The 13446-nt window shown below is 33.9% G+C and overlaps 1 protein-coding gene across 1 annotated transcript in view; it reads right to left on the bottom strand.

The window, feature by feature from the left end:
- Positions 1-7043: 7043 nt before the first annotated feature.
- Positions 7044-13446, bottom strand: part of KIF11 (kinesin family member 11) — a 37482-nt gene continuing 31079 nt past the window's right edge. Inside the window, exons 19-22 of the mRNA XM_010974288.3 lie at positions 12640-12862; positions 11176-11327; positions 10373-10489; positions 7044-8460 (exon numbers count right to left, since the gene is read on the bottom strand). Of these exons, the coding sequence (XP_010972590.1) occupies positions 8329-8460; positions 10373-10489; positions 11176-11327; positions 12640-12862 (624 nt within the window). The 3' untranslated portion in view covers positions 7044-8328. The remainder of the gene's footprint in view (positions 8461-10372; positions 10490-11175; positions 11328-12639; positions 12863-13446) is intronic.

Here is a 13446-nt window from a genome sequence, read left to right as displayed (position 1 = left end):
CCTATGCCATGCAAACGCTAATAAAGAAAAAGCTGCAGTTGAAAATCAACTATACCTCAATTTTAAAATCAGTTAATTAATTAAATTTTAAAAAGGAAATTAAGAAAAAAGAGAAAGCTGGAGTATCTACATTAATACAAAAGTTGACATTAGAATAAGGAATATCCCCAAGTATAAAGAGGAACAACAGTGATAAAGGGTTCAATTCATCAAGAAGTGTAACAATTCTAAATAGGTATGTACTTCATGGCCCAGGTGCTAGAAATGAAAAGAACTGAAAGGAGAAATAAACAAATTCACAGTTGTAGTTAGAGACTTCAACATTTTAATTAATAGAAAAACTAGACAGAAAAATCAGTAAGGTTATAGAACACCTGAAAACCCTATCAACCAACTTGGCCTAATTGACATTTATAGGAAAATGCATCCAATGATCGAACGTATTCTTTTCAAGTTTAATATTTTACTTAGACTTTACTTATCAAAGTCTAATATTAATTAGATCCTTACTACCTCCCAGATAATCAAAGAATCTTTGAACCCTTTAACTCCTCTTACCCTTCTTCCATCTTATATGCTATCCTTAAGAGTTTTCATTTCATACACATTTTAGACCATACAAAACATTGTTATTGTTTTATAGCGCTTATTTACCTTTATATATTTGCATTTATATTTCCTGTTGCTCTCTATCTTTCCTACATCCCTGAGATGCTATTTGGTATCATTTTCTTTCCAAATTTTTTAAAATAAAAGTATAGTTGATATGTAATGTTCTGTTAATTTCTGGTATACAGCATAGTGATTCAGTTATACATATATATACTCTTTTTCATTATAGATTATTACAAGATATTGAACATAGTTCCCTGTGCTATACAGTAGGACCTTGTTATTCATCTATTTTGTATGTAGTAGTTTGTATGTGCTAATCCTAGTTTATCCCTCACCCCCGCCCCCACTTTCCCCTTTGGTACCATAAGTTTATTTTCTGTATCTGTGAGTCTGTTTCTGTTTTGTAAATAAATTCTTTTGTATCATATTTTATATTCCACACATAAGTGATATCATAAATATTGTCTTTCTGTCTGACTTATTTCACTTAGTTGCTACAAATGGCATTGTTTCATTATTTTTTATGGCTTAGTAGTATTCCAGTGGATATGTGTAAACCACTTCTTCCTTATCCTGTCATCCATCAATGGACATTTAGTTTGCTTCTGTATCTTGACTATTGTATATAATGCTCCGATGAAGACTAGGGTACATGTATTGTATCATTTTCTTTTTGTTTAAAGAATAGCCTTTAGTATTTCCTTCAGTGCCAGTTTGGTGATGACAAAATCAATTTTCATTTCTTAGACGCATAACATGCCTTTAACGCACCATCATTTCCAAAAAATATTTTCATTAGGTCTAGAGTTCTGTAATGGCAATCAGTTAATTTGTTTCTGCTATTTAATTATCTCTATTGTTTTTTCACTTCTCTAATTTATTTATTCCCACTCTGTTATGTCCTTCCTTCTATTTGCTTTGTGTTTAGTTTGTACTTCTCTTTTAACTGCCTTAAGGTGGAAGAGCAAGTTAAGATCTTTTTTCCTTTTTCATATAGGTATGTACCCATATAAATTTCCTTCTAAGCATCACTTCTCTGCATCCCATATGCTTTCTTGGGGAGGCGGTAATTAGGTTTATTTATTTATTTATCTATTTATTTATAATTTATTATTATTATTATTATTATTATTATTATTATTATTATTATTATTATTATTATTATTATTATGGAGGTACTGGGGATTGAACCCAGGACTTCATGTATACTAAGCACACACTCTACCACTGAGCTATACCTACCCACCCTGCATCCCATATGTTTTGGTACATTCTGTATTTGTTTTCATTCACCTCAAAAGTATTTTCTAACTTCTCTTGTGATTTTTCCATTGACCCACTGGTTATTTAGGAGTGTATTGTCTCATTTCTTCACATTTGTGAATTTCTCAAATGTCCTTCTATTATTGATTTTTAATTTTATTCCATTGTGTTTGGAGGTCATACTTTGTATGACTTCAAATTTATTGAATTTAACCCTATGTCCTATGACTGTAGGTTTCAAGGGAACAGCCGGACAGGTCAAATAATGACAGTTCTCTGAGAACAGTGTTTTCAGGGAGCTCCATACCTGTTCTACCCCAGCGAGTGACTACTAGCCTACTGGTTTTCACTATGTGGGACTGTTGGTTTTCAAGGCTAATGTGGAGATGGGGAGAGTGATGAGAACAGGTCAAGTTAAAACACCACGAAGCTCACCATTCTTACCAAAACACATCCTTTTTCTTTGGTAAGTTTTCCTTGGGTTGTTACAAGCGTTTGGTTCATTACCAGAATTCTGAAAAAATTGATCTTGACACATTTTCTTAGGATTCTCATTGCTTTTATGGAGGAATAGGTTTTTGGAAGACCTTACTCCACTGTTCCCGTCGACTTTATCTCATTCAGTGCTTTGAAGCTATCATTCCATTGTCTGTTTCCATTCTTTCTATTGCAAAGTCAGCTGTCAGCATAATCATTGTTCCTATGAAAGTAATGTCTTTTTCCTTTGGTTACTTATAAGGTTTTTTTTCTTTATTGTTTGCTCTTAGCAGTTTGACTATGGTGTACCTAGGTGTGACTTTGTATTTATCCCGCTCAGGATTTATGGGGCTTCAGTCCCATTCTCTCTTCTTCCTTGTTAGGTGCTAATTACATGCATGTTAGATCTCTTCACAATATTCTTCAGAATTTTCTATTTCTTTCATGTTTCTCATCCTTTTGTCTTGCCTTGCTTCAGTGTAACTATTTTCTTCTAACTTATCATCCACTTTTTAAAACTTTTTAACTACATCTGTTAAGAACCTAAACACATTTTCTAGAACTGAAAAATATAATAAATTATGAATTATTATATTTCTTATTCTATAATTTCCAATTTTCACCCAAAATATTCCATTTTGTCTTTAAATTCTTTAAATGTTTAATTTTAAAAGATCATGTTTGGCAACTCCACTAGCTGTAATTTCTGTAATTATTTTTGTTCTCTTTTCTCTTAGTTTTTGGTCTGTCTCCTTGTATACTAGGTTTTTTTTTTTTAAAGGAGTGTAAACAGCTGTGTTTTATGGGCATACTATATGCATGATACATTTTTAAATTGTCATGTTCATTTAAGAACATTTTTCTATCTGCTGATCAATTCTACTTACAATATTGATGCCTTTGTGATTCAATTAGTTTTTCTTTAATATATGATAGGACTCCCTTTATATTTGAATGGCTTATATTTTAAGTCAAAATCACATAACATAAAATGAATCATTTTAAAACTTATTATGGTGATCATTTCACTATATATGTGAATGCCAAATCATTATGTTGTACACTTAAATGAATGTTATATGCCATTTATACCTGAAAATTTTTAATTTAAAATAAATCATTTTAAAGTGCATGAATATTCAAAGCACTTAGTATATTCACAATGTTGTACAACCACCATATCTGTCCAGTTCTAACACATTTCTAACATCCCAAAAGAAAACCCCACATTCATTAAGCAATCACTCCCTTTCCCACCGACTAAAAACAGTTTTGGCAACCATCAATCTGTTTGTATGAATTTATTTATTCTGAATATTTCATATAAATGGAAACATACAATATATGAACTTGGGCATCTGACTTCTTTCACTTAGCGTTATATTTTCAAGGCTTACCCACATAGTGGCATATATCAGTATTTCATTCTTTTTTATGGCTAATAATCCATTGTATGCATATAACACATTTTGTTTATTCATTCATATGTTGCTGGGTACTTCGGTTGTTAATATTGTTTGGCTCTTTTGATAGTGCTAACATGAACATTTGTGTATCAATTTTTCTGTGGATAAATGTTTTCTTTTCTCTTGTGTAGATGCCTAGGAGTGGAATTGCTGAATCATATGTTAATTGTACATTTAACTTCTTTAAGAACCACCAAACTTTCTTTTCCTGTGTTCTTGAGAATTTATCTTTCCTTTTTTTATTAATTTTATTTTTTATTGAAACAGTTGATTTACAGTGTTAGTTTCAAGTGTACAGCAAAGTGATTCAGTTATACATATATAGACATACACATATATATTATAGATTCTTTTCCATTATAGCTTATTACAAGAAGTTGAATATAATTTCATGTGCTATACAGTAGGTCCTTGTTGTTTATCTGTTTTATATATAGTAGTGTGTTTCTGTTAACCCCAAACTCCTAATTTATCCCTCCCCACCTTTCCTCTTTGGTAAGGATAGTTTGCTTTCTATGTCAGAATCTATTTCTGGTTTGTAAATAAAATGTGTATCTTTTTTAAATATCATATAGAAGTGATATCATATGATATTTGTCTCTCTATCTGATTTATTTCACTTAATATGTTCATCTCTAGGTCCATCCATGTTGCTGCAAATGGCATTATTTCACTCTTTTTATGGCTAAGTAGTATTCCATTGTATACCACATCTTCTTTTTTCATCTGTTGATGGACATTTAAGTCATTTCCATGTCTTGGCTACTGTGGATAGTGCTATGAACATTGGGATGCATGTCTCTTTTTGAATTATCGTTTCATCTGGATATATGCCAAGGAGTGGGATTTCTGGATCATATGGTAAGTCTATTTTTAGTTTTTTAAGGAACCTCCATATTGTCCTCCATAGTGGCTGCACCAATTTACATTCCCACCAACAGTGTAGGAGAGGAACCACCACTCTTTTTAAACAGTGGCTGAACCGTTTTACTTTCCCAGCAGCATTACATGAGATTTCCCATTGAACATCTTTACCAACACTTGTTATTTTCTGTTTCTATCACAGCTGTGCTGTGAATGTGAAGTGATATCTCACTGTGGTTTTGATTTGCATTTTCCTGAAGACTACTCTCTTGCTTTCAAGATTCTGTCTTCAGCTTTGACAATTTGACTGTAATGTGTCTTGTTGTGGATCTCTGAATTTGTCCTGATTTGTTGAGCATCTTGGATGTGTAGGTTTAAGTGTTTTAACAAATTTGATTAGTTTTCAGCCATTATTTTTTAAGTATTCTTTCTGTCCCTTTCTTTCTCTCCTGAACCTCTGATGCTCCTTTTTTGCAAATGTTGGTATGCTTCATTGTGCTCCACAGGTTTCTTAAGCTCTATTTTTCCTTCGTTCTTTTTCTTTTTGCTTCTCCAGTTGGACAATTTGAATTGACCTAGCTTCAAGTTCACTGGCTTTCTACTGCCTACTCATATCTACTATTGAATGCCTCTAATGAATTTTTTTTTTCCAATTTCAGTTGTTTTACTTCTCAGCTCCAGATTTGTATGGTTCCTTTTTAGTTTTTTCATGGATAATTTACTATTTGTTAAGACATTTTTCTACTAATTTTCATTTAGCTCTGTGAGCATGTATGAGGCACCTGATTTCAAATCCAAAGTTTGTGCTTCCTCAGGGATGGTTTGTTACTTTCTTCTGTGAATGAGTCCTACTTTATTTGCATAATTCCTAGCTTTTTTGAAAACTGAACATTTTGAATATTATAATATGGTAACTCTGGAAACCAGATTCTTCATACCTCAAGGTTTTTGTTCCTTGCTGTGGGTTGTAGCAGTTTGTTTAGTGACTTTTCTAAACTATTTTTGGTAAAGTCTCAATCCTTTGACTTACAGTCTCTGTAGACTTTTTCTTTTCCTTGTGTTCAGCGACAGTGTTGACAGATTTCCTTGAATGGCAGTGACCAAAAAATAAATATATAATATAAAACAAGAATTAAGAGAAAAAAAAATCTTCCCAATCTTTGTAGACTGGCTGTGTTGTGACACCCCTTCAGTGCTTAACTAGGCCATTTTAAACCTGCTTAGCCTTAACTTCCTGCTCGTGCTGAGCCTAGAGTTCAGCCAGCAGTGAAAGTTTAGGTCTTCTCAGGTCTTTGACAACTTGGCTTAAACATGAGTGGCTTTTTCAGTTCCCCAGTATACACTGTAGTTGTTTTGTTTATTTAATGGAGGTACTGGGGATAGAACTCAGAACCTCATGCACACTAAGCATGCGCTCTACCACTGAGCTATTCCCACCCTTCAGTGTTGTTTTTGAATAGCCTAATTTCCCTAGGAAATTCTTTTGTTCCTCTCACGCTGTAGGCACTCCTTTATTTACCTCAGCTGTAATCTTTCGCCAGTGTTGGTAGCAGGATGTTCATTTACAATATTTTAAAGAAATGCCTATCATTTTTCCACCCTGGGATCTGGGTTAGATGAATAAAGGAAAGGACTGCCATGCTTCAGTCCTTCAGGTCGGCCCAGACAGGTTACAACAAATGACTTTTTGAGATTAAGATCTTCTCTGCTCCCAGGGAACAGAGCTCCACTCTGAGAACCATGGGCTGCTGCCCATCTTCAATACCACCACAGAGCTGGCAAGGAGAATGGAGCCCAGAAAGCTTTCCTAGTTTTTACATTGCCTTGTTCTTGATTCAACATTTGCTTGAATCTGTAAACCTCTGTTTTCCTAAGTTCTGACAAAATTGTTTTGTCAGAGGAGGAGGAATGAGTCCTTGAAGCTACCTACTCTATTTTTGCTGAAGGTTATTTTTTGAGTGCATGACATTGTGTATGAAAATTTGTAGAAGTAATTTATGGCTCTGGATGTTAAAATTCGCCAGAGATTTATTTTTGCTTCTGTCAGGCAGTTCGACTAGATGCATTAGCATTCCTAGGTAACTTTAAGACAGGGAATGAGATGCCTTAAAGCTGGACTTCAGGCCCTGTGAGGGACAATCTGTTCCTCGTTTATCTCATTCTAAGCTCTAGCCCCTTGGAGTGCACCCAAAAGCCTGGAATTGCTTACCAAGGCCCTCTTCCTTGGTGGTACCTGTGTAAAAGTTTATTTTAGGAATTTTAATACAACTCGCTTAACTCTGTAAACATATCCACTGCCAAATAAGAAATAATGGGACAAGCAAGTTAATATAAGAAACCAAATTTATTAATCATGGATTTACTGACGGTGGTTTATTTTATTAGATATTATCCATAGCTTATGTTGATATCAGATTTTGCAGAGAAATTATATGATTATTCTTATTAAGATAATGAATACTTCTGCAAGGCAAATTTAGTTCCTCAAAGTAGCACATTTGCTAATTCTCCAACAGGGTTTGATTTTACTTAGATATCAAACTCTGAATTTGTATACTCAACTTGATGTGGGCACAAAACTTATTCTTTGCATATATTCCTTTTAAGTGCTTTGGTTCTTCATGCTGAAACATCCCAATTTCCAGAAATCTGGCTGCCAGATCAAAATTGTCAGGGCACTTCTAAGGGTTAAGATGTCAATAGAGAAAAATATATACACACATATTTTATTATATACAAAGAACAACAAAAAGTTTCATCAGGTAAACAAAAGAATAAAAATTATAGTCATAATTAACAGCTTCAGAAAGCTCTTAAATCACTGTGACCTTCTGTACAAGATACAGGCCTCAAAATGGGGCCACATAGCCATTAATCATAGCTCTAGGTGGTTCTCCCATAATAGCAATCTATATTCTGGAGAAGATGGCTTTTTGTGAACTCTCTGGGCACTAATGTGTGAGGCCTCATAAAGGAATGAAATGCTTTTACATCTAGGGGGAAACAAATTAAAAATATTGAGGGAAGGGATACTTCTACATTTATGTTTATTGTTGACAGTGATTTTAGAGATAACCACAGAAAAGTGTTAAAGATTTCTAGGTAAAATTCTGGCTATCTCATAATAATAATGGATACCATTTTGTAGCCCTACAAATGGTTTGGTGACAAATAAAAAGGGAGAAAGTGAGAGAAGGCAGAATGAAAAAGTCTAGGGAAGGAGGCAAGCGAATATAAACATAATTCAATCATAGCAAGAAAAGAAAGAATATGGTCCTTCCCAAGACCAAGCATTGGTGACATTTACCTTTGTAAGTTCAAGTGTAAAAAGAACAGTGCAGATTCTATGTATCTGCTATTTAGTAATACACAAGAAAAGTACTTTCCATTTGTTATAAAAGCGCTATTTTATATCAAAAGCTAGAAATATATATTTACTCAATGCAAATTCTAAATGAAACTCAATATACAGTGAACTACAGGAATGACAGAAAAATGGGTAGACATTAAATGCAACTAAATTTACAGTACTGCCTTGATATTTTCTACTCGTTTTTAATCTATACACAAGGCTCAAGTTCTGGAGTTACAGGTTTTATTTTTCATTTTTCTTAAAAAATAAAATTACCAATCCTCGAGTGAACTAAAAATTGTTCTGGGCTCGTAGAGGTAATCTGCTCTTCGTAACAGATTGCTCTGTAGTATCTTCCACTTTAGACCTCTCCAATGGATTAATGCCTCTGTTTTCTTTGTCTTTTCCATGTGATTTTTTATGCTGTGGATTTAAGGGGAGAAATTAAGTCAATATAAAGTAACATTTGATACATATTAACCATATTCTATTTTCAAAGTTCTCTGAGTTATAGGCAAGAAACTAGGTGTGGAAAACTTCAGAAAATGCTCAGCACAAATTTGAGCCAATGATTTGTTTGGCAAGGAGAAATCAATGCCTTCTTCATTTTATCACCAAGTGAGGTAAAAGAAATATTAATTTTCTGTATGATTTTTCAAGGAATAATTACAGATTTTATTGTGGAGCGATGGTTTGCAACAGGGAGCAATTCTGCCGCACAGGGGACATTTGGTAATGTCTGGGGACATTTTTGGTTGTTAAAGCTAGGCGGTGCTACTGGCTTCTAGTAGGTAGAAGCCAGGGATGTTGCTAAACATCATATAATACACAGGACAGTCCAGGATAACAAAGGATTATCCAGTTCAAAATGTCAGTAGTGCTGCTGTTGAGAAATCTTGCTCTAGGGAAAAAAATGTTTACCATCATACAAAAAAATGGCAACTCCATTTTAAGCAGAGAATCTGATAAAAATAGGGTACCTCAAGATACTTTTTGTTTAAACTATATTTTATCTTTTAAAAAAAATCTTATTTCATATTTCTAATTTGGGAATATTTCATTGGAATCCTAGTACTTGCCCTTAGAGAGCTTTAAGTGACTGATGACATTCATTGTAGACCCATTTATCAATTCTGAAACAAATTACAAACCAACTTCAGAGTTTTTAACCCAGTTTCCCCATATCAGACTGCTATCAGAGAAAAAAATTTCTGGACTTCAGCTAAAGGTCTAAAATCCATCCCAAGTCTTTCCTGGTACGCTAGGGACTTCCTTGCTGGAGCTGAACCACTAAGCCTGGCCTTCAAAATGCTATATGCTGTAATAATGAAAGGATTTCCAGCAGGGATTAAGTAGTCACTAAGGTTCTCCTCTCCTAACTTTCTCCCTTTTCTTAACTTTCTCCCTTTTCTTAACTTTACAAGACAGAAAAGAGGGTCAAAAAATAGAAGGAAATACACTTAGAGTTTTCTAATAGTAAAGAATAAAGCATAAGGTAGGAAGACTTTGGGGATAAAATTGCCCTGATGCAGATAGAGAGGAATTTAATAGAATCTAACTTAGAAATTTTAACAACTTAAATCAGGGATGGAGAATATTTAGATCTTGGTGGAAAGACCTGCTGGTCTATTAAAGACAGGTACAGTTGTGCATGTGCATATCAGAAGCAGCACTTCAACTATAAAATACAGATATCAATTGTCCTATGTAAGGAAATCTTTACTTCACAGACTGTCTAGGCTCATGTCTTCAAATTCGAGGGAAAAGTGTTAGGCAGTTTATAGTGCCATTCTCCAAGAAGCAGTAGGAAAGGTCACAGGATTTAAACACACAAGATCAAGGCAGGTGAGGAGTTCAGGCAATATGGGGAAATAGTTAACAGGAGAAAAGCCTCAGGCAGGAGAAAGCAGTCATTTAACCTGAGAGGCCTTTGGTCTCTCAATCTTTCAAACTTCTTGGCCTTCAAAGTCTGATTATGGGCAGAGATAGGCTCTAGGACTTCCATGTCAAAGGTGGAGGGAAGAGAGAAATGACTGCATTCAGTATCATCTGAGTATGTTGGAGGCAGAAAAGGGATAACTGTAACAGTTGAAGATTACCAGCTGAGGGTGGGATTAAGTCAAATTTTGCCTTTATTTATCCTACAGAAAACCCTTAATCAATTACCATATTTGTGTAAATAATTAAAGTCAGAAAAGTTAACAAGCCATCCCAGAGGAATGACTAAAATATTTTTTCTGTCCCAGCCACTAAGAGTAATGCCTTTATACTGAATATTAAATAGCCGACTGACATCAGATGTGGAAGGGTTATCTGATAAGATGTAATCAGGTACCTGGAAAAATGGAACCCCACCACTTGATGAACAATCCATACTAGTATCTACAGATGGCTCTTGACTTAGAGGTTCTTCAATAGTGTCCGCCAGAACCGCCTTTTCTTCATCTAAGTCCTAAAATAAGAAGTTGGATGAGTCATTAAGTCCTGGGGCTTAAAAATCTTCACAAAAGTAAAGGCAGTTTTCTTCTTTGAAAATAACACAGTGTCTATTACACAAAAGTTAAACTTCAACAAAATTAGTACAAAGTGTACAAAATAATAAAAATAATTCCTATTATGTTTTCATACAGAGAAGTACCTATAATAAAATGTTAAATGTGGTACTCTCAGAATAAAGAGATTACAGTTTCTTTCTTATTTTCTTCTTTGTTACTTTCCAATTTCCCAACTTTTCTATAATTACCATAGTTAAGGGCACAGCTTGTGGTGCTTGTCTGGGTTCTAATTCCAGCTCCATTCCTGTGACTTGGGACAAAGTAATTCTTAGTTTCCTCACCTGTAAAATGGGGACAGTACTAGGATCCACCATTGAGGGTTACTGAGAGAATTAACTGAGTAACTATTTTTGTAAAGTGCACATAATAAGCACAACATAAACACTGTCTATTATAATTATCTATTAGTCTAAAAATAAAAAATGGCCCAATTAAAAGAAACAGGCTTAATGGTTAGACAGGTATCCTTAATGAAAGACAGGGTAGGACTGAAGGGCAAAGAATAAAATCCTTCATATGAAGTCAATGACATCAAGAGTTGATGAGAGGGTTCTATAAGTATGATGCTTAAAATGAATTTTACCTGACCGGTCTCTTCTTTGTTGTTTTCTGAACAGTTTAGCATCATTAACAGCTCAGGCTGTTTCCTTTTCAACTGATCAAAGAGCTGTTCACGTGGCTGGGTTCTCACCAGTGTTGATGGGTACAAATAATTTTTCCTCTGTGGTGTCGTACCTTTAGTGGGCATAACATAAGTAGGAAAAATTGAAGTGTGGGATATGAACAAGATATTTTTTTAATGGTAGAATGTATAGTTCAAAATGAGTCTGTTGTACAGAACCATTGCCATATATGAGAATCAGTCTTATTATCTGTCAGGCATATATTGCTTATAATATTTCCTACCTTGACAACTGATCTTAAATAGATCCAATTATTTTCAAAATTCGACCTATGCCAAAACATGAAATTTTCCATTCCTTTTTTTTTTAACATTTTTTATTGAAAAATTTTCCATTCCTGAGCATGTATATAAGATGTATTATAGGCTCTAAAAGGATTCAGAGTGCTATGAGAAATGACAGCATTATTGGAGTCAGAGCATGACCAGTTTGATAGGGATAATCATTTCCCAGCACTACCAGTTTGATAGGGATAATCATTTCACTAAAAATTTGGTGGCAGCTAAATATTAACCAGTTACATTTCGTTATAACTCGTGCTCTCATAAATTACACAGGCACTTGCCTTTCCACTTAACGGTTATGTTCCTAATTTCATTGAAAAGTGGACAATAAATATCAGGCCTCTTAGGGAAAAAATAAACTAACATCCTTCCTTTAGGATCATCTCCTTTTATAATTACTTTAAAAAAAGAAAGTTTTAAGGTATAATCGACATACCACAAAATTCACTCAGTGAGTTTTAGTAAATTTACAGGGCATGCAACCACTACCACAGTCCAATGAATAACTCAGTTACTCATCCTGTATTAAGTAGTCTGTTATACCTTCTTTCAGGAAGGCTTTCCTGAATCATCATAGCCTACACTGATCTTTGCTATCTCTGACCTCCCAAAATGGTGATTCCTAAATGCCAATCTAACAGCCCATGACAAAACAAGAGATACACACAAGAAAATGCATAATGTGGTGAGCTTTGCTAGATTTATTTAATCACCTTTCTCCACTATTTTTGGTATTAAAATGTCCTTTTATAAATAGTGCTAGATAGATGTTTGGTTGGTTTTCTTTTATTTGTTTTTAAAATGTTCTCTCTTAACAAAACCAATTCCCTGAATGTTTGTAAGATTTTACTGAATTATGATGCTTAAGTTTCTAGGAGTATATGTCATCTATCTCATGATATCTAATGCTTGATTGAAGCTATTTACCATTCAAATTTTTCCATATTTGAGCTGATTACAGTAAGAACGGTAAATTCCTATTGGGCAATGGCAGGGCCTAGTTTTTCTGAACATTGGGCGCTGTATATGGTTGAATTCAACTTCAAAAATTTTAACAATTCCATTTCCCTTTTAAAGTACCTGTTGGGATATCCAGTTTCAGTTCCTCTTGTAGAAAGCAATTAAGCTTAGTCAAACCAATTCTTACGGTTTTATTAAGTTCTTGACTTTGTGTCATTAATTCTTCTTCATCAGTAGCTATCTGACCAAGAAAAATATTATGCTGGTTCTCATTAGCTGCTTTATGTCCACTTAATTTTTCAGTAATCTCCGAACATGAAGTCTCACAACCTTGGTTTACAACCTGTAAATGATACAAATGAGCTTTCATTATTAAAATCAAAGTTGCTGGTGTTTTATTCAATATATTAACTTCTCCTTACCTTGAAATTTTCCATAATAAAAGCTTAAAAAAACACATGCAAAAGTAGAGATAATAGTATAATTAACCCCTTTATATTCACTACCCAGCCTCAACATTTATTAATACACAGGGTATAGATCAAACAGATTGGCCACTTACTCCTGTTCTCCACCAGGTTTATTTTGAAGCAAATCCTATATCATTTCATCGATTTACTTCAGCATACATCTCTAAGAGTTAAGAACTTTATAAGACCACTCTCACATCTAAAAAAATTTAACACTGATTTCTTTATACCAAATGTCTTAGTCAATGTTCAGATTTCAACAACTGCCTCAAATATTTTTTATACTTGTTTTATTTGAAACAGAATTTATCATTAGATTTGGTTGATATGTCTTAAGTGACTATATAATTTATCATCCAAACGTAGATACTTCTCAGAGTAAAAAAGGACCATTCTTAACAATAATTATCCCAGTGCAATAGAAATAAACAAGGCCTATCCCAGGCAACCCAGGATT

Source organism: Camelus dromedarius, chromosome 8 (genome assembly GCF_036321535.1).
Source record: "Camelus dromedarius isolate mCamDro1 chromosome 8, mCamDro1.pat, whole genome shotgun sequence".
Taxonomy (NCBI): domain Eukaryota; kingdom Metazoa; phylum Chordata; class Mammalia; order Artiodactyla; family Camelidae; genus Camelus; species Camelus dromedarius.
Note: the sequence above shows the minus strand (reverse complement) of the source record. Positions and strands in the feature narration are given on the sequence as shown.